Here is a 22,015-nt window from a genome sequence, read left to right as displayed (position 1 = left end):
AACATGTACCAGTATCACCACTTCATAAGGAAAGGATTTCTTAATACCTAAGAAGTGGGAAGGACATAATCTCAGAATCAAAAATTGAATAGAGCATTCAACTTTCACTATCACAGGCTGAAAAAAAAATGTTGTCACCAATCAGTTTATAAACCCTGGGCCAGATGTTCTCCAACTCTTCCCAGTTCACTGTGTGTGTGTGATCAGTCGCACAGTCATGTCTGACTCTTGGGACCCTGTGGACTGCAGCCCACCATGCTCCTCTGTCCATGGGATTTTCCAGGCAAGAATACTGGAGTGGGTTTGGATAGAATTGTGTCTCTTGTGTCTCCTGCGTTGGCAGGCAGATTCTTTACCGCTAGCACCACCCTCTAGAGTCTCAAAAATAACCTTGGAAAATTGAATCGTAAACTGTGGCAATGACCAAATATTCAGTTGAAGGAGGTTTAATTAACCGTTAATACATTTGAGTAATACAAAGCCAAGGGTTGGTTATAGATATGCGTGCCAAGTAGCTTCAGTCGTGTCCAACTGTTTGCGACCCCATGGACTGTAGGCCATCAGGCTCCTCTGTCCATGGGGATTCTCCAGGCAAGAATACTGGAGTGGGTTGCCATTTTCTCTGCCAGGGAATCTTCCCAACCTCAGGATCAAACCCAGGTCCCCTGCACTGCAGACGAATTCTTTACCACTGACCACCTGGGGAAACTATGGGTATGCAGACAGGGACAAGTAATAGGAAGATAATGGAACTTCTGGATTTCTTTTTCTATCCAGGGTTGTCAGGCCTGGATGCTAAAGCCAGCGGCCGCTTAGGCACAAGAGCTATGGTGTACTACATGTCCACGACCATCATTGCCGCGGTGTTGGGGGTCATCCTTGTCCTGGCCATCCACCCAGGGAACCCCAAACTCAAGAAGCAACTGGGGCCTGGGAAGAAGAACGATGAAGTGTCCAGCTTAGATGCCTTTTTGGACCTTATTCGGAATCTCTTCCCTGAAAACCTTGTTCAAGCCTGTTTTCAGCAGGTAACCCAGAGCTCTGATAGTCTTACGTCTCCAAACTCCGATGTTATGAAGGTGATAACTTTGAGACTATTTCAGCAAACCAGCTGTGGGCAGTAATTTTTTTCATATTTATATCTCTGCCTAAGTGTTGTGGGGGGTCCTCTGGGGCAGAATATTTGGATAGGAGTCGCTTAGTCTTTTGTTTTTAAACTTTCACTTCTTTTGCAGTATTTTTAATAGCATTTAGCTCTGGAATCTCTCTTCTCCTTTTTGCTGTTTGTCTCTTTTTCTTCTTTTTGGTTCTTGTCTCTATCATCCACAGGCACATTTTTATCACCCTTGCCCACAACCTTCTAGAGTACCCAGTGGTTCTTGATCTTAGCAATGTAGCAAAACCACATGTGGTCCATTTCAAAATGCTTATTTATGTTCTACAAAATCAGAATCTCCCGAGTGGGCCCAGTAATTGGGTATTCATCAAATTAATACTTGAGGGTATTTGTCAAAGTAATACATGAGGATTGTAGAAATTTAAAGAAATTTTTAGATGCACATAAAGTAAAAATTCAAGTCCCCATGTCCGTTCCCTAGGCTATTCATGTTTCCTCCCATATATATATATATGTCACATATATGTTGTGTTTATGTATATAAAATAAAAAAATATCTATCTGGGAGTATTGCATCATACATACGGTGCTATATTCTACTTTCTTGTTTAACAGTGTTTTGGTGTCATCTCTCTTTTTCTGTTGTTGTGTAGTATTTCTAAAGGATAAATTCTAGAAGCAAAATATGCCCTGCCAAAGAGTTGATATTTTGAATTTGCTGATTTTATAAAAAATGGTCCTAAAAAAAATGGTCCTACAAAATTTATATCAATATATACTCCTACCAACTGCATACACACATATCTGCTTTTTTTAACACACAATTTTTAAAACCTGTTGATTCGGCTGGGTATATTACCGGCCAGAGTTCTTAGACTCTGGAAATTGATAAGAGGTCAGACGAGAATTTCAGGCAAGGCTTTATTCGACCTCAGGCTGCAGCTGGAGGGAGTGAGAACAAGTAACAGCCTCTTTTGCTCTGTCCCTGAATGTGTGTGGGGGGGTGGGGGGTTGGAGGAGTGCAGGGGTGCAGGACAAGCTGGTCCCTTAAATTGGGTGAGGGTAGGGTAGTCCAGGGGTTAGGCCAGTAGGGTGCCTTGGGTGGTCTGCCCACTCCCTTGGTGGCGCTGTGTGCAGGGGTCATGCCTGGTACCCTGCTTTTGTTCCAGAAACCTCAGAAGTGGCAGTTGGGTTTTGGGCCTTTTTGCATTATGTTGTTCATAATTTGCCTCAACTGTGCATGCATGCAGTTGTCTTTAGTCCCTAATAGCTTCTTTTTACTGTTGCTTGAGGAGACATTTGCCCCAATACAAGCATGGTAGCAAAGGGTCCCGGGTCCCGGGTCCCAAATCCTAGCCTCTCAAGTAAATTCACTGAGTCAGCTGCCCAGACCCCCCTCAACAGACAACCAGCCTGTTGTCTAGACCCAAAGTTAGTTTAGGTTAGAATACACCTCTGTTCCCATTAGCCCTGGTTGGAAGTAAACTAGAACCAAGGAACCTCCTTCAACCATTTCCAGTGAATCACAGAAGAATAAAGTTAGGAAACAGGTTACAGAGAAGAGAAGTCTGCATCTCCAGCGGCCCTCGAGGTGCCATTGCCACCCACTGCTGAGCCAGTGCACTCTGGATAAATCTGGAATATGGTCTCTGCTTTCCAACGCCACTTTGGATGCACTTGTAGCATGGAGCTATATTAAAGGAGACATCCAAGGCAGGAGAAGTTGAGTGGGGAGTGACTAGAAACAGACTCGGGGACTTCCCTGGTGCAGTGGACGGGAGTCCGCCTGCCAGTGCAGGGGACGTGGATGTGGTCCCTGCTCCGGGAAGATTCCACGTGCCACGGACTGGCTGAGCCCGTGTGCCGTGACTGCTGAGTCTGCGTGCGGCAACTGCTGAAGCCTGCATAACCGAGAGCCTGTGCTTCGCAACAAAAGAAGCCACTGCCACAGAAGCCCTCACGCCGCAAAGAAGAGGAGCTCCCACTCGCCACAACTTGAGAAAGCAATGAAGACCCAGTGCAGCCATAAATGAGTACATTTAAGAAAATAAAAACATTCTTTGTCCTATAAGGAGTCATAGATTGAAAACAAAACAAAAAAAAAGAATGAAACAGGCTAGGGAAGGGGTGCTTCTGGGTACCCTCTCTCTAATGCCCCTGCCCCTCAGCCAGCCTGTTTAGAAAGACGAGCTTGCTGGCTTTAGGGCAATGGACACAACCAGGTGCCAAGTCTATTCTTAACGTTTTGGAAAGAGCTCTCTGGAGCTGGAGCAACGGGAGACAGAGCTGGTAGGAGACCCGGGGTGGGAGTAGTATCAGAGGGAGGGGAGAGGGACAGATTTGGGCTTCCCTCAGGTGCCCGATCACGACCACGCTCCATGCAAGAAGGAGTCCCTTTTGTCTGAGTGAGTGAGGCAGGACTGAGAAGCAGGCAGGCCCCCGGAGCTGTGGATGTGAGCTAGAGGAGAGTTCTGTGGTGTCAGCCATGCTCACGCCCCCTGAGCTGTCCGGTCGATGGGCAATCTCTGCAGGTTGCTGCCCCGGGCAAAGGGCACTGGGGCTGGGGTGCAGCACCAGGATAGAGGGGGGCAGCACCTGCCCTGCCTGGCCCTGGACCCACACCTCCACTGGCAAAATTCACATGAGGAGTGAGCCCTTAGTCTTCCAGCGAAATCCAAGGACGTGGTCCCTTTGGGTTAGGACTACTGGGGGAAAAAAAAGTCATGTGGAATATTTTACCTCAGGCTGAGGGAGGGTGCAGATTTCGTAAGCCAGTCTCTGGGCAGCCCAGAGGAAAGGGAGCTTAACGTAGGTGCAATCCCACGGGCTTAGGAGGGTCTTGAAGAGGGTTGGAAGACAGGGAATGCTTAGACAGTGACATGGTATTGCCAGAAAGAAAGGCAGAGAACCCTGTCTGGATGGCAGCATCCCTAGCGCCTGGCCTCCAGCTCAAGCCACTCACCTGTGCTCTTGGGGAGCAGCATTTTGGAGTCAATAGAGCTCACTTTGAATCCTGCCTTAGTAACTACTAGCTCTTGGTCCTAGGGTTAGTTACTCAGCCCTGTGAGTCTTGAGGGGCTCCTGTTGACATAAGAGGTAGACGGATATCGCATGATCATGGAACACCTGGCCACCTGATCCTGGAGGCCACCATTCATTCAGGCTGATGGCTGTGGTGGCGCTAGTGGTAAAGAATCCGCCTGCCAATGCAGGAGACTCAAGAGACACGGGTTCGATCCCTGGATCAGGAAGATCCCCTGGAGAAGGAAATGGCAACCCACTCCAGTAATCTTGCCTGGAGAATCCCATGGACAGAGGAGCCTGCTGGTCCATGGAGCCGCAAAGAGTCGGATATGACTGACGTGACTGAGCACGCACATGGCCATTACTCTTTGGAGCTTTAGCTTTTTTAGCCTTCTCAGAATAGGCCTGTATTTGGCTATGGTCCCCACTTTGTCCCCAGGCACATGACTCTGTTGTCCATGGAGGCTTCCCTTCAGATCCCCCCTGCATTCTCTCTTTGGGCCATCATTGCCCAGGTCCAGGGGGCTGTGAGCTGCCTGCTCCCATTCAGCCAGCCTGCCCCTCTCCCAGCACAAGTGCATGTGGCCAGGTTGGAGCACAGAGCACTGCCTCGCCCAGGGAGTGTATGCTGTGCTTCCCCCTCCCGGTTAGGAGAGCCGATCTGTTCAGCCTTGCTTACCCTTGGGCTCAGCTACTGGAGGATTGTGTCCATATAGTTTAGCAGGCAGCACAGGTGGTAAAAGAACTCGGGGGTGGTCAGTGCATTGAAGTTGAAGTCCCAATAACTCTATGACATCTGACGAGTCACTTGACTTCTCCATGCCTCTGCTTCCGTATCTATTCAGGCTTCAGCCACCTGTCGCCTACTACGTGCCGGCACTGACATTCTAGGATTCTGCACGCCTTCTATTTTCATGCCCAGGGAGGGAGTGATTCTCTGGGCTCAGACGTTGCATTTTCACAGCATGCAGAGTGCCTGGCACCTTTGAAAATAGGACGGCTGCCCCCAGATGTCGAGGAATTGTCTGAGAGCTTCTTGGGGGACTGTTGGCCCAGAGATGCTTGGGGAACATGGAGCAAGTCTTAGCATCATTGCCTGGAAGGACAGGCTGTCTTCCCACCTCACACCTCCCTGCTGTGGTGGCGGCTGGTGGCTGGCACATCTGGCAGCCAGATGGAAATCCCCAGCAGAGCCAGGCTCTGGGAGGAGCCCGCATGAGAGTGGGTCTGTGAAGACTCCGTGTGACGGAACAGGCAGAGAGAAGCAAATCGTGTGGGTTATGGGGTGCTGATCTGACCCCCACCAAGACCCTCACCCTCCTGTTCCTGGCCATATCCAGGACCCATCACAGGGGCCAGCAGGTCATCCAACTAGGTCTCATATTTGATATTGTCTCCCTGGGAATGAAAGAAGCAGACAGGCGTCCCTCCACTCAAAGCTTGGGTCCTGTTACTGACCGTACTGCTCATAGTAGTTACAAGAGAATGTTATAAATCCTGTCCCTACCATGGGATGAGGACAGCCATTTCTCACCTGTATTTGTGCCTTAAAGCATCACTCTGTCAAACACAGACATATAAAATATTCCCCAATTTTATAATCTCGTTTATGACATTTCTTAATTATTTTTGACCTATTAGGAATTTTAAAACACATAATTGGCTAGGATTTTGGTAATTTTAACAGCGTCTTGTCTTTATGTTTTTCCCCCCACCCCATTAGATTCAAACAGTGACGAAGAAAGTCCTGGTGGCCCCCCCATCAGACGAGGACAGCAATGCCACCGACGCTGTCCTCTCGCTGTTGAACGAGACTGTGACCGAGGCTCCAGAGGAGACCCAGGTGGTGATCAAGAAGGGCCTGGAGTTCAAGGACGGCATGAATGTCTTAGGTGAGTACCCTTGTCTTCATTGCCTTGCGGGAGACACCTCTGCCGGGGCCACGTGGCCGGCATTTCCTGCAGTGCAGCACCCGGGCCTCCCGGTGTCCTTCTCAGAAAGCCAGTCGCCCTGCTGTCCTGTAGGTGGAGCAAGAGGCTTTCTCTGGGGAGTGATTTGAGGGTAACTGGGACTGAGAGTTGAGATGAAGGGCAAGGGAGAAGGCTGGAGCAATACCACGCAGGGGTGTGGGCACTGCAGTCAGAGAAGGAGAAGGGACTGATGCTCATGGGGCACTTCCCCTGACTTTCTGCTTGGTGTTGGCCAGTCACTTGCTCTGACTCTCCATTTCATGAGGTTACACTTCCAAGTCTTTCATTTCTTTCTAGCCACCCTTGTGTGAGTCCCAAGACTGTGTAGGCATAGGAGCTGTCCCGCCCCAGTCCTCACAGTCTGTAAACAAAGGCAGTGCTTTTGGAAGTGGAAAATGTTGGCATTGGTGCTTAAAGGAGCTTCTCAAAAGGAGAAGCTTTTGTTTTAACTTTCTGGGATTCCAGGAAGCCCTTTCTCCAAGTGTGGAACCTTCTGAGCATGCCGTCACAGGGGTTCTTTTTTTTTTTTTTTTTTTCATTTATTTTTATTAGTTGGAGGCTAATTACTTTACAATATTGTAGTGGCTTTTGCCATACATTAACATGCACAGGGGTTCTTGGACTCTGAAGTTAGACCAGTTTGGATCCTGTTTGCATCCCTTATGGGCCATCCACTGATTATCTAACTGTGGACAGATTCCTCTATGTCTCAAGATTCATCTGTAAAGTGGGCATGGAGTTGGCATTTCTCTTGTAGATCGTTCTGAGGATTCAGTGAGATTGTGCACATGGGCACAGCAGTACGTGCCATGAGCTTTTCACGTGAGCTACTCTCATCATTAAAGGTGAGCTGCTCAGTAGAAAAAAACCCGTAGAAGATACTCCTATCATGGGGATGACTCTAGTTTGCTCAGTTTACTCCCCACCCACCCCCTGGGTCCGTTCTCCCCACCATAACCCAGTCCACTGCTAGAGTGGTGTCCCCAAGCCAAGACAGAGGGGCATTTGGTCATAAGGTACAGAAATGGGAAATCTATGTGGAAGAAATATGCTGATCCATGCAGAGTGAGCTTTCTAAGGATTTGAATGAGAGCTCTTTAGAAAAGATTGAGCTCACTTTGTCATCTAGGAGATCAAATGCCCTTGTCTCTTTGGTAGGGGTGTCAGATAAAATACAGGGTGCCCATTTCACGTGAATTTCAGGGCTTCCCTGGTGCCTCAGACAGTGAAGTGTCTGCCTGCAATGTGGGAGACCTGGGTTCCATCCCTGGGTCGGGAAGATTTCCTGGAGAAAGAAAAGGCAACCCACTCCAGTATTCTTGCCTGGAAAGTTCCATGGATGGAGAAGCCTGGTGGGCTACAGTCCATGGGGTTGCAAAGATTCGGACACGACTAAGCGACTTCACTTTCACTTTTCACTTTCAGATAAACAACAGATAATGTTAAAGGGTTATGTCCCAAATATTGCACCAGATATACTTGTATTTAAAAAATGCATTCTTTATCTGAAATTCAGATTATATCTGGGAGTCCTTTTTTTTTTCTCTAAATTTGGTAACCATACTCCTTACTCATCCAGAATGGTTGACTCAGCAAGATTGCCCCACCACTAAAAAGTGTCTTTTTCTTTGACCTGACAGGAAGTGAGAGTGAGGGAAGAGATAAGCAGACCAGGTTGCCAGGCAACAGAAGATCAATAAATATTGTTGACAATCAGTGGGAGGCGAGAGGAGGAAGGAGAAAGTGGGAGAGTTCCTCTGAGGAGGAGGATTTGCAAACACCCTTTGCAGCCAACCTTGAGTGGCTCTTCTTTACCAATGTCCAGATACCTGTGACCTTTCAGGCATTCCCAACTCCCCTTGTCCCCCCACAACCCACGGTCAATGTGGCCCCACCGTTTTGTACTGTGGCCATGAGTAATGGGGTCAGGGCTCTGGAGTGAATCATTCAGAATACTTTTTGTGGTCATTTCCAGCGTCTTGGTGGATTCTGGGAAGTCACATGACCTTTGGTTGTATTGGGGAGTTTCACCACCATTCAGGACTTGCTCAACCCCAGTGACCAAGTCTAAGAGGGCTTTGTTCAAATGAAACACTGGTTGTTCCAGAGAGTGAGTTCAATGAGGCAGTGTTTAAAGAGGGAAATGACAGGCTGGCCATGGGTTTCTAAGTGCAGACTGAGGCCCTGGAAAGCTAAGGGAAGTTAAACTGTTGAGAAACTTCCCATTTACAAATCATGGCTGAAATAAGGTTCTTTCCATGGTCTTCCAAGGCAGAGATGGTGGCTTTTTTTATTTTTTGGTTTTGGTTTGTTTTTTGGCTTTGGAAAGTCCCGAGGATCAAGCATTGCAATAGTGAAGATAAAAACTCCGCTTCCAGCCTCCCACTTCTTTAAAGACTCATTTCTCTACTCCCCAAACCTCCAGACTACTCTGGGCTTCACTTCAACTCAATCCCAACCACTTAAGTCAACTCCTGTGAGAGATTGCTTCTTTCAACATCTCTCTCTCTTATACTCATGGAGATGGACACTTTCTGCTGACCCTGCCAGGGATGCTATTTTATCCTAGTTCTTTGGGACCTTGAGACCTTGGGCATTTTCTCTTAAAATTTCCAGATGGAATTAACCACATGACACTAACTATTCTCAGCCATGATATTCACAGATTATCACTCACCACACACCTAGAAAACTCCTCTCTGTGGGCTTGAGATGAGCCTAAATTTGATTTCCTCTATTACTGCAGAACTAGGTCACTCTAATTCTAGGTCACACTAATTCTCATTAAGCCTTTGTGTTTATGGCCAAAACTGACTTGTAAGTCACTAGTTAATCTTTCTGGCTAAGAGCTAAAAAGGGGAAATATTAAATATAATGGATTAAGAATTTCAGTGCAAGTCCTAGATTCTTTTTGCTGAAGAAGAGAGGGTCCAGCAAAGGATAGTTGAACAATCTGGGTTGATATGTACTTGGTATGAGAAGTGAATCGTTTTGGTAACTATGGAAAAGGCAAATTCAGAAGTTTGGACAGAAAGAATTTTCCCCTAAAAGAATCAAATCATAATGCTATAATTTACCTTGATATGGCTCAAGACTGTGGGCATAAGTGGACACTATAGGAAACTGGATATAATAGGGAGGGGCTGGAAATAAAGTCTGCCAACATGGGACAGAGTAGGTGTAAGGAAGAGGAAGGGGAGAGAGGGAAGAGTGGATGGCCCATACTGCAGGGCAGAAAAAAAGTCAGATGGGCAAGCAAGGGCCCGTTGCCAAGGGGACGACGACATTGACTTATAGTCCATGAAAGTCATTAGCATTGGAGCACCAAGACTGGCAGTCACAGATTGGTAGCTGGGCACATGGTGACTGGTTATCAGAAGTCCAGAGACACCGCCCCCCACCACAGTCACTATGGGGACATCTGTTAGCCATGGAGTGCACCCCAGACCTGGGGGAGTCTGAGTGAGACTCCAGGGTGAGATGCTGAGGAAGAGGGGTGGAGGGAGTGATGGCAGAGAGAATTTTCTGGGGAGAGAAAAGCTGGGTCTTGCCTTGGAGGAACTAAAGTATCAGACAGGTTTCCAGGACAGATACTCAGAGAATGAGGCAAAGGCAACACAGAAATAAGATCCAAGGTTGGCTGTTGGTCTTGGTCCAGGACTTAGTGCAATGTGATGCTGACATCAAGAGGTGGGGACGGGGTTCCTCAGACCCTCCTGGCCTGGGATTAGATCGACCCTGGGAGCTGGGGTGTGGCTGCACTTAGATGGAAGTCAAGTGACATCAAGTAAAAAGAGAAGAGGGCCGAGGGCTAGGAAGTAACAAAGAGTATATTCTAGTTTTATGATCCTGAAAACACACACACACACACACACACAATAAAAAAGAAAGTATTCTAACCGTTTGGACCATGGAAAAAAATGATGATGAATTAATAAATAACAGGTTAAATCCAAACAAACTGGGTCATCTGGGGTTTCCCAGCTGTTTTGGATTTCTCATTGCTTTCCCTTTGATTTTTCAAGATTTCTTCCTCCTTCTCAAATTAGCAATAGAAAAATAATTTCATGTTTAGGATTTCCCTAGAGTGAAACATATACCAACCATGCATTAATTTGGGATAACACCAAACTAATATAGACATAACCCTGGCAGAGACTGAATTGGCTAATTGATCTCTACTCTTCTAATATTGGCTCCAAAGTTTGCATGATAATCCCCAAGTCCCAACAAGCCTTCCTTCATTAATCTATGTACTAATGGAACCTGCTTGCACATGACTTCATAAGTGAGGGGGAGAGAGAGAGAGAAGAGAGTACTTTAGTTTGGAATGAAAATGAATTCATTTTCTCCAAGGAACTAACCTGCTTACAGTTCAACTTGTTCCTGTGGAAAATATTCAGGAAAGCCATAGTTATGCAGAGGAAAGGTATTTTCAGTGTGGGACATAATACTTCTGTCTTTTAATGCTTAATTCATAGGATAGCTGGTAGTGAGAATGTGGCTGCATACACAGGGGATGGTTACAAACAAGAAGAAAACACATATTTTATCATTTGTCCTTTTGTGTCCTGTGATTCACCCAACAGGTCTGATAGGGTTTTTCATTGCTTTTGGCATTGCCATGGGGAAGATGGGCGAGCAGGCCAAGTTGATGGTGGAATTCTTCAACATTTTGAATGAAATTGTAATGAAGTTAGTGATCATGATCATGTGGTAAGTGGATCTGTTCTTACATCATTGTGGTGGGGGTGTGAGGTGGTCTTGGGGTCTTCAAAGGACCCTGGACCCTCCTAGCAGGAAAGAATGAGCAGGCATGAATCAAGGAAAGATTTCTCTGGAAAGACTTTGAAAAAGGAATGGAAATCTCTTTTTTGAAACTTTCCATAGAAAATGGGCAGGAAAACTATATAGCCTGTGGGCCAGATCTTACCTGCCATTTGTTTTGTGTGACCTGTGAGCTAAGAATGGGTTCTATGTTTTTATTTTGCTGGAAAAAAAAAATCCAGAATAGTAATATTCACAACACATGGTTATGCAAAATTCATATTCAGTGCCCATAAATAGTTTTGTTGGGACCCAGACTACCTATTTGCTGATGTATTGTTTAGGGTTGCTTTTGTGCTAAAAGACAGAGTTGAGTAGTTATGACCAAGACTGTGTAGACTGCAAAGCCTAAAAAGTTTACTGTTTGACCCCTTACATAAAAAGTTCACCCATCTCTGTCCTGGAAGAAAAGAACACACACATACACACAAAACCAAAAAACCAAAAACCAAACAAGCTGGGAATATCAATCAGTAATCGTGATTCTGAGCAATGTCAGGATACACTACACTAAGATAGGGCCAAGATCTCAGGGATGTGGCATGACCCAGGGTGTGTGGAAGAATCACTTCTCCAGTATTCTGGTGTCCAAAATGAAATGCCTTTTCAATCTGGGTTCTCATGACTCATACATAAAATAAGTAAATAAATACATAAAAGAGGCCGTTCTCAGGCTGTGCAAGAAAAAGTGCCATCACACAGGATTAAGTGCTCTTGGAAATCTGGTTCCACCCTCTAGTTTTACAGCAGAGAAAACTGTGGTCCAGAGACACTAAATCTTGATTCTTTAACACTGTCATGATCACCATGATCTTTATGGCTCTCCTTTTATCTGCCAAGAGTCATGAGAGTGCTTCATGCCTCTCAAGTGTAATCCCTACAACCCTGCAAAGATGGTGTTATGGTTCCCATTTGAGAGAAAAGGCAATGGGAAAAGGTTCATGCAGGTGAATTAACTTGCCTAAGATGACATAGCCAGGGAGAAGAAGAGCTGGAGTTATACTGACATCAAAGTCTGTGGTGTGTACGTGGGTGGGGGTTTTGTTGTTGTTTGAATCATGAGAGTGGTATTGTCTCCACTTCATCTCATGTGTGTTTATGGTCAGTGGTTCTGATGTCTAGGGCAGCCCAGGAGAGCATAAGCTTCTCCTTCACAAGGGATCTGTGTCACTTCCAGTTACTGGAAATTTCTTGTGTTCAGTATCTACCAGATAGAATGATTTTTACATGTATGCATTTCAGATCCCTATGATGGTCCTGTATGCCTTCCTGGGAATAAAGTAAAACCACTCTTAGACCGAATAGCATGTGTGTTCTGTTTGCCATGGAAATTCTGGGTTAAGATTCCTTCACTCTGCCTGCTCCAGTCCCCCACGCCTGCCTCCCCAATCCTCCTCTACTTTCCTTCCCCTGAAATTCCACCTGTTTCATCTCTTCTTCCTTTCCTTGGCCCTGACTTCCCACCTTACACGGGCAAAATCTGTTCTCAACTTGTATTTTATCACCAAGCACAGCGATGTGCCGGTAGTAAATTCCTACTAAAACTTTAGGAACAAGTGGGCTAGCTGAAAGCCCCAGGGTCTCAGATCAAGAAGATGTTCCTCATGATTTCATGAACCATATTTAATAGTTCTGGTCTGTTCTGATCATTGCTTTATTGACTTTGGAAACACAGAAAAGATTCTCATACAATAGTGTGTTCTTTTCAATTATTGTATTGATTCTTCAACTTCCCAGGCAAGGCTAGATTTCTAAATATTTCTTTTGTGTGAAGATTTAATGTCACTCACAATGTCATGCTGTAAAAATATTTTAAGATATCTTTTAAGGACTTCTTTGGTGGTCCAGTGGTTGAGGCACCGTGCTTCCAATGCAGAGGGCATAGGTTCAATCCCTGGTTGGGGAACTAAGATCCCACATCGTACGGCCAAAAAAAAAATAGTCTTTTGAATCCATTCTGAGCTTGCTGAGAGTTTAATAAATGGTAATATGCAAAGCTTCCTCCAGCCCAGCATTTCTCATGATGTCCTCTGCATATAAGTTAAATAAGCAGGGTGACAATATACAACCTTGACATACTCCTTTTCCTATTTGGAACCAGTCTGTTGGTCCATGTCCAGTTCTAACTGTTGCTTCCTGACCTGCATACAGGTTTCTCAGGATGCAGGTCAGGTGGTCTGGTATTCCCATCTCCTTCAGATTCTTCCACAGTTTCTTGTGATCCACACAGTCAAAGGCTTTGGGTCCGTCTAGTCAAAGCCATGGTTTTTCCAGTAGTCATTTATGTATGTGAGAGTTGGACTATAAAGAAAGCTGAGCACCAAAGAATTGATGCTTTTGAACTGTGATGTTGGAGAAGACTCTTGAGAGTCCCTTGGACTGCAAGGAGATCCAACCAATCCATCCTAAAGGAGATCAGTCCTGGGTGTTCATTGGAAGGACTGATGTTGAAGCTGAAACTCCAATACTTTGGCCACCTGATGCGAAGAGCCGACTCATTAGAAAAGATCCTGATGCCGGGAAAGATAGAAGGCAGGAGGAGAAGGGGACGACAGGGAATGAGATGGTTAGATGGCATTGGGGACTCAATGGACATAGGTTTGGGTGGACTCCGGCAGTTGGTGATGGACAGGGAGGCCTGCTGTATTACGATTCATGGGGTTGCAAAGAGTCAGACATGACTGAGTGACTGAACTGAACTGAATATGCAAAGCAGAACAGGCCTCTTAGTTTTAAACATTAAAGATCTGCCTTTACTTCCTAGAATTCCTAGCAAAGTGAGCACCCTCACTGTAAATATGCAGCTCCGTTTTCTTTACTCCGATGCCAGTGATGTGGGTTATATATGAAAATTTCTTCCTTCATCCATGCCAGTGTCATTTCCACTGAGCCCTTGAAGCAGAAGGAATCTTCTAGGAAATCAAATGAGTCATGGGATAAAGTGTAGCCTCCCTTCTCCCCAGGGATGGAGTGGGTGTGGATCAAAATGTTTCCTCTTCACGGAAACCAAAACTCTTAAAGATTTAGCATCATATCCCAGGCGATGAAGAGCAATTGTGAGTCAGGAGCAAGGCCTATGAAATGGTTTCTGACAGCTGTTTGGTTACCACATCCAGCCCAACAGTCTGGAGGGTGTAATATGACATGAGATGTCAATCCTACATATTTATTTCATTCTTCAGCTGCCTTGCCAGCAATTGATAATGATGTGTATAAGAAGGTTCTGGATAAAACAACCAACCACATCTTAACTGACACCCTCAAAGCTTAAATCATCAGAGTTCTTTTGTAGTCTTCTCTATGTGATAGTAAGAGTAGTAATCTTAGTTAAAAAACAACCTAGTGCTGCCATATGACCCTACAATCCCCCTCCTGGCCATATACCCCCAAAAAACATGATCTGATAGGATACATGCACCCCAATGTTCATTACAGCACTGTTTACAGTAGCCAAGACATAGAAGCAACTTAAATGTCCACTGACAGGTGAATGAGCAAAGAAGATATGGTTCATATATACAATGGAATATGAGCCATCAAGGAGAATGAAATAATGCCATATGTAGTAATATGGATGGATCTAGGGATTGTCATGCTGAGTGAAGTAAGTCAGACAGAAAGGGAGAAATATCATATGACATCCCTTATATTTGGAATCTAAAAAGAAATGATATGATTGAACTTATTTACAAAACAGAAACAGATTCACAGCCTTAGAGAATGAACTTATGGTTCCCAGGGGGAAGAATGGGGGCAAGAGGTGGTTAGAGACTTTGGGACAGACATGTACACATTATTGTATTTAAAATGAATAACCAACAAGGTCCTACTGTATACACAAGGAAATCTTCTCAATGTTATGTGGCAGCCTGGATGGGAGGGGAGTTTACAGGAGAATGGATACACGTATATGTATGGTTGAGTCCCTTTGCTGTCTATCTGAAACTGTCACAACATTGCTAATCGGCTATACTCTGATGTAAAATAAAAAGTTGTTTAAAAATGTTAGAAAAGAGTAGTAATAATAGCACAAAGCATCATTGAGGAGATTGCTATTAATCTAACAATGCTAGCGTGTGATGTGTTAGTCACTCAGTTGTGTCCAACTCTTTGTGACTCCGTGGACTGTAGCCTGCCAGGCGCCTGTCCATGGGATTTCTCAGGCAAGAATAATGGAGTGGATTGCCATTTTCTTCTCCAGGGCATCTTCCAACCCAGGGATGGAACCCGTGTCTTCTGCACTGCAAGCAGTTTCATTACTGTATGAGCAATGAGGATGTTAAATTATAACAGAATTATTAAATTCTGCTATATGTTCAGCACTTTTTCATTTACTCTCCTGTATCTATTATTGAGAAAGTAATAATTGTTATAATTATTATTTTAGGTCATAACTAAGATTTTCCAAATTCCTGCTACATGCCTAATACTGTTCAAGTATTTTACATGCATTGACTGTTTTATTTGTCACAGTAAGACCTAGTGAACGTGCTTCACTCAATATGCCAGCAAATCTGGAAAACTCAGCAGTGACCACAGGACTGGAAAAGGTCAGTTTTCATTCCAATCCCAAAGAAAGGCAATGCCAAAGAGTGTTTAAACTACTGCACAATTGCACTCATCTAGCAGAGTAATGCTCAAAATTCTCCAAGCCAGGTTTTAACAGTACGTGAACCGTGAACTTCCAGACATTCAAGCTGAATTTAGAAAAGGAAGAGGAACCAGAGATCAAATTGCCAACATCCACTGGATCATCAAAAAAGTGAGAGAGTTCAAGAAAAACATCTACTTCTGCTTTATTGACTATACCAAAACCTTTGACTGTGTGGATCACAACAAACTGTGGAAAATTCTTAAAGAGATGGGAATACCTGACCTGCCTCTTGAGAAATCTGTATGCTGGTCAAGAAGCAGCAGTTAGAACTGGACATGGAACAACAGATTGGTTCCAAATCAGGAAAGAAGTATGTCAAGGCTGTATATTGTCACCCTGCTTATTTAACTTATAAGCAGAGTACATCATGAGAAATGCCAGGCTGGATGAAGCACAAGCTGGAATCAAGATTGCTGGGAGAAATATCAGTAACCTCATAGATACAGATGACACCCTCCCTTATGGCAGAAAGCAAAGAAGAACTGAAGAACCACTTGATGAAAGTGAAACAGGAGAGTGAAAAAGTTGACTTAAAACTCAACATTCAGAAAACTAAGATCATGGCATCTGGTCCCATCACTTCATGGCAAATAGATGGGGAAACATTAGAAACAGTGAGAGACTTTATTTTTGGGGGCTCCAAAATCACTACAGATGGTGAATGCAGCCATGAAATTAAAAGATGCTTGCTCCTTTGAAGAAAAGCTATGACCATCCTAGACAGCATATTAAAAAGCAGAGACATTACTTTACCAACAAAGGTCCATCTAGTCAAAGCTATGGTTTTTCCAGTAGTCATGTATGGATGTGAGAGTTGGACTATAAAGAAAGCTGAGCACAGAAGAATTGATGCTTTTGAACTATGTTCAAAAGTGTTGGAGAAGACTCTTGACCCTTGGACTGCAAGGAGATTCAACCAGTCCATCCTAAAGGAAATCAGTCCTGAATATTCATTGGAAGGACTGATGCTGAAGCTGAGACTCCAATACTTTGGCCACCTGATGCAAAGAACTAACTCATTTGAAGAGACCCTTAGGCTGGGAAAGATTGAAGGCAGGAGGAGAAGGGGACAATAGAGGATGAGATGATTGGATGGCATCATGGACACGATGGACATGAGTTTGAGTAGGCTCTGGGAGTTGGTGATGGACAGGGAAGCCTAGCATGCTGCAGTCTGTGGGGTCACAAAGAGTCGGACACAACTGAGTGACTGAACTGAACTGAAGACCTAGCAAAAATAGGTACTTTGGTGAGCCTCATTTTCTAGATGAGAAAACCATGCACATTGGTTAGCTTGCCCAGTGTTGCATGGCCTTAGTAATGGGAATTTAGAGAAGTGTTATTAAACTCAACTTCTATCTGAACCTGGGGTCCTCCTCTTATGAACTGAGTGACGTTAGACAAGTTAGATACACTCTACACTCCTCATCTTGACCTGTGAGATGGATTGATCATAGAATCCACATCATAGGGTTGCTTTGAGAATTGAGTGAAATTGTGACAAATAGTTGTGGAGCAATTCCTGTGTGCTGGGACCTGTCTAAGCATTTTGTATGAACCTGTACTGTCATTAGGGCTTCCCTGGTGGCTCAGGGGTCTTCTCTTATGGCTCAGCTGGTACAGAATCTGCCTGCAAGGTGGGAGACCTGGGTTCGATCCCTGAGTTGGGAAGATCCCCTGGAGAAGGGAAAGGCTACCCACTCTAGTGTTCTGGCCTGAAGAATTCCATGGACTGTATAGTCTCAGTTCAGTTCACTGTATAGTCTATAGGGTCACAAAGAGTCGGGCATGACTGAGCGACTTTCTCTTAACTGGTAGCCCAGCAGTAAGAATCTGTCTGCAGGAGGCACAGGAGATGCGGGTCCAATTCCTGGATTAGGAAGATCCTCTGGAGGAGGGCATGGCAACCCACTCCAGTATTCTTGCCTGAAGAATCCCAGGGACAGAGGAGCCTGGTGGGCTACAGTCCATGGGGTTGCAAAGAGTTAGACATAACTGAAGTGACTTAGCACGCTTGCAGGCACAATATTGTTATTATATTGTAATTACCATTATTATCAATTCAATCCATAAGCTTTGTTTCTCTGTGCTCATGAATTCTTTAAGAAGCCTGCAAAGCCCTCTGAATCACCTAAAAGAAAGAAAGAAAAACTCTTAATTTTGTTGTGATTTTCATATCCTCATTTTTTGCAGAGTGCTTTAAAACTTTTTTTTTCAAAATCTGCAAAACATATAGAAAGTAAAACTTTTCATAATCTCACCACCATAGAAACATAAAGTAAGAAGTGAAATCTCTCCTCACTGTTTCAATTCTCCCTCTCAGTTAACCCACTACCACCACCATCCATCCACCCCCAATCCACCCAACCACCCATCCATCCATTCATTCTTTCACTTCCAAAATACTTTTGAGCATGTCTTCTCTGCCAACGTTAGGCACTAGTGATATAATGGAGCCTGGAACTGACTTTCACTCTATCCTGGTAAAAAGTTCTAACCCCCATATGGTAACTCTCAGCAAAAGTGACTTTTTGGATAGCCAGAAACTCTCCCTAAGTAAAATGGGAAAATGGAGATTTGTGTTTCTTCCTTACCCCGAATATGGACAGTACCTTGGGTAATTTTTGGAATGTTCATCTTTATTGACAAGCTCTTCCAACTCTTGAGTTCTCTTGAAATCTGCCCCAAACTGGTAGACCGGTGTTGTTATTGGCAACGTGTGGGACAGAACCACAGTGACTTCAGGGCAGGACTGAGAAAGTCCCTTCACTTACCTCTATCCACTCCAAGCATCTGGGCCACCATCTGTCCTGTCCTTGAAAGTCCCCAGTTAATCATTTTAGTGGGTTAAAACTGGAAGCCTTAAATAAGTTGCAGCTAAATAAAGGAAATGGTTTCCAAAGACTAACCATGGAATATCTGTATTTCAGCCATTGCAGATCAGATTTTGTTGCTGAAAACACTGATTTCTAAACATGTCAGAATGACCTGGGGGACTTGTTTGAGGTATAAATGCCCCAAGGCTAGCTCTAGGAAATTCTAACTCAGTCGGTATGTGGTGGGTTCAGGGAATCCATGTTGTTTCGGGCAGGCCAGGTGATTTGGAGGCAGGAGTCTGTGGTTACATGGACTGAGATCAGCGTATATTAGTGCTGTGGATGAGCCTGTTTGTGGATTAGAGAGCAGACCTTGGTGAGAACCTTAAGATAACAAGAACTGAGGTGTGAAGTGGGCGGAGGAAGGAAAGAGTGATGCAACAGTAAGAAAAAGATGCCACAGACCAGTCCTGGATGAACCAATGGCTTTGAAAATGCTGCCCAGAGCTGAGGATACAGCCAGTTTCAGGGCAGCTTGGGAGCCTTCCCCTCCCCCCAACTCTGTAGTCATATCCTTCTGATTTAGAAACTGCTGGGCATCACTTGGCTTTAGAAACCTCACAAGAGTTCTCAGCCTCTTCATGCACTTTGGTTTATGGCTTTGGTTGTTTGCTTCATCACTTTAAGTGGTGATCTTGAGCGCTTACTCATAAAATCATCTGTAGTTGGGTGGCAGTAGCCTGTGAGATATCTTGAAAGTGAAAGTCACTCAGTCGTGTCTGACTCTTTGTAACCCCACGGACTGTAGCCTGCCAGGCTCCTCTGTCCTTGAATTCTCCAGGCCAGAATACTGGAGTGGGTAGCCCTTTCCCTTCTCCAGGGGATCTTCCCAACCCAGGGATCCAACCCATGTCTCCCGCATTGCAGGCTGATTCCTTACCAGCTGAGCCACCAAGGAAGCCTTAGAAAGTCTCTTTAACTCAGACTTGACTCATTCAGCATGGTGATGAGGGGACATGGAGTAGATGTGTGGAAACAGAACATGCAAGGGACTTCTGTGTCCGGAGTATTTCCCCGTGGCTCAGTGGGTAAAGAATCTGCTAGCAATGCAGGAGACACAGGAGCTGTGGGTTCAGTCCCTGGGTTGGGAAGATCCCCTGAAGGAGGAAATAGGAACCCACTGCAGTATTCTCACCTGAAAAATTCCATGGACAGAGGAGCCTGGCGTGCTACAGTTCACAGGGTTGAAAAGAGGCGAACTTGATTGAATGGCTAAGCACGCACACCTGTGTCAGCAATCAGAGAACTAATGGTCCTAACAGGGATTGGCGGGGGGCAGGACTTCTGACAGTGTGTGCATATATGCAAGTTCAAAAATGTAATCACAGACTTCCCTGGTGGACCAGTAATTAGGATTTCGCCTTCCAATGCCAGAGGTGCAGGTTTGATCCCCAGTCGGAGAGCTAAGATCCCACATGCCTTGTGGCCAACAAGCCAAGGCATAAAACAGAAGCAGTATTGTGACACATTAAGTAAAGACTTAAAAAAAAAACACCCCAATTCTCACAGCAGTCCCATGAGGTTGTAGTTAACCTCTCTAAGCCTTGACTTGCACATCTGTAAAATGGAAGTAAGTCACCAACCAAGGTCATAGAGCTGGTAAATGGCTGGAGAGGCTCCGTGTCTTGTGTAATTGTGCATATGACTCTTCTCTACTCCTCATGGCTTTGCTTTAACCCAGGAAGTGCTTGCTTGCTCCAAACACAACTGATAGGAAAAAACCCACCAAATCTGCTCACTGTCCTTGTCTTTTTTCTGACCCCCCTCCCTCAGCTGGGAGCCTGACTTCATTTGCCCCACAGTCTTTCTTTCAAATATATTCATAATTCTTAATAAGGTTGCAGTGTTCCCACAGACATGTTCATTTCAGTCAGAAGTGTCACAGGCTGAACAATTTCATGCTCCAACGCCAACAGGTTAAGCAGTGGAAAAGGGGGTGTTGCCAAACATGTGAAAAGTATACCCAAGGTGAGAGAGAAAGAACATGGTTGGCTGAATGAAGAGTGAGGACAACAGTAGATTGTTTCCAAGCATACTATAAAATAATAATAATATAGAAATAGAAAATAAGTTTACTTTAGGATAGATTGGTAGGTGGCAAATTGTTAGCTTCTGTACAAAAAGCTATAACTGCTCCTTCAAGGAAGTGGTTTGGTGGGTAGAGGTGAAAACCCCCAGTGGTAGAGTTTCACAGATCTGAGATTATTCTCCTCCTCCTCTTTCCTGGTTTCATGATCTTGGGCCAGTTATTTAACTTTTCCAAACCTCAATTTCCTCATTTGCCAAACAGCCATAAAGAGACCTTGGTTTTAGGGTTGTGGTAAGAATTAAATATGTGGATCTCCCCCCATAATGCTTGAAATACGATGAGTGGCAGCCAGCATTCTTGTTTGAGTAAGTAGGGAAAGAAACACTTGGAAGTGATAAAATCACGTTTCTCTAAACATGCTCGTTGGCTCATATGATTTTCTTGTTTGGGCAGCTCTCTCTCTCTTTCTCTGTATTTTCTAGATTCCTTCCAAGCCAAAAACAAAGCACAATTTACAAACCCCAGTGTTCATAAATTGATGAAACTCGAATGAGTTTTCTAGGAAGCTCTAGATTTATTCTCAATTTTCAAGAAAGGAGATATGGAATAGAGAAGTCAAACAAGATTATTAAAGTTGTAACCTGGGTGTCTCTTAACTTTAAGCGTGGTACTTACTTAAGAGGCGGTAAAACTTGTCTCCTCTAGCCCTAAAAAATTACCTGAGTGGGATGGGGAGGGAGGTGGGAGGGAGGTTCAGGATGGGGAACACATGTAAATCCATGGCTGAGCCATGTCAATGTATGGCAAAAACCACTACAATATTGTAAAGTAATTAGCCTCCAATTAATAAAAATAAATGAAAAAAAAAATTACCTGAGCAACAAAGTTTATCTTGGGGTTTTTCATCAGAGCAGGAGCCACTGGGACCATAGGAAAGATTTCAGATAATGTGGCTAGTCAGAAGCAAAATATAGTATGTATTGAGTCTCCTGGTCCTCTTTTGTAAACACTCTTTGTACAGAAATGTGCAGGGTTTTCCTCAGGGTGTGGTACCTAGGAGGGCCCAGGTTTTAAATTCTGAATCCCATCACCAGCTCCTTCATGCTTTTTCTTTCCTGTTTTTCAGGTACTCTCCCCTGGGTATTGCCTGCCTAATCTGTGGGAAGATCATCGCAATCAAGGACTTAGAAGTGGTTGCTAGGCAACTGGGGATGTACATGATCACGGTGATTGTCGGCCTCATCATCCATGGGGGGATCTTCCTCCCCTTGATTTACTTTCTAGTGACCAGGAAGAACCCTTTCTCCTTTTTTGCTGGCATTTTCCAAGCTTGGATCACTGCCCTGGGTACCGCTTCCAGGTAAAGAACACCAGACATCACCGTTTCTCTCTGCTCGCTCCTTTAACTTCTTTGCCACTCCCTTTTCAAAACCTCCCCATCACAATATTCAATGAGAACACTTTTCACATATTATTAAAATATTTTTGAAAGAGTAGAACTCTGTAGATTCTTGGCTC

General features: G+C 44.6%; 1 protein-coding gene across 2 annotated transcripts in view; it reads left to right on the top strand.

The window, feature by feature from the left end:
* The window catches only part of SLC1A2 (solute carrier family 1 member 2), an 88,196-nt gene that overhangs the window by 34,367 nt on the left and 31,814 nt on the right, over nucleotides 1–22,015 (top strand). For both annotated transcript variants that reach the window (XM_061151924.1, XM_061151933.1), the window contains exons 4-7: nucleotides 778–1,028; nucleotides 5,865–6,033; nucleotides 10,701–10,827; nucleotides 21,624–21,857. In XM_061151924.1, coding sequence (XP_061007907.1) covers nucleotides 778–1,028; nucleotides 5,865–6,033; nucleotides 10,701–10,827; nucleotides 21,624–21,857 — 781 coding nt within the window. The remainder of the gene's footprint in view (nucleotides 1–777; nucleotides 1,029–5,864; nucleotides 6,034–10,700; nucleotides 10,828–21,623; nucleotides 21,858–22,015) is intronic.

This window comes from Dama dama, chromosome 1 (assembly GCF_033118175.1).
Source record: "Dama dama isolate Ldn47 chromosome 1, ASM3311817v1, whole genome shotgun sequence".
In the NCBI taxonomy this organism is placed as follows: domain Eukaryota; kingdom Metazoa; phylum Chordata; class Mammalia; order Artiodactyla; family Cervidae; genus Dama; species Dama dama.
The sequence above is the reverse complement of the archived record's forward strand: the minus strand, read 5'-3'. Positions and strand labels throughout refer to the sequence as shown.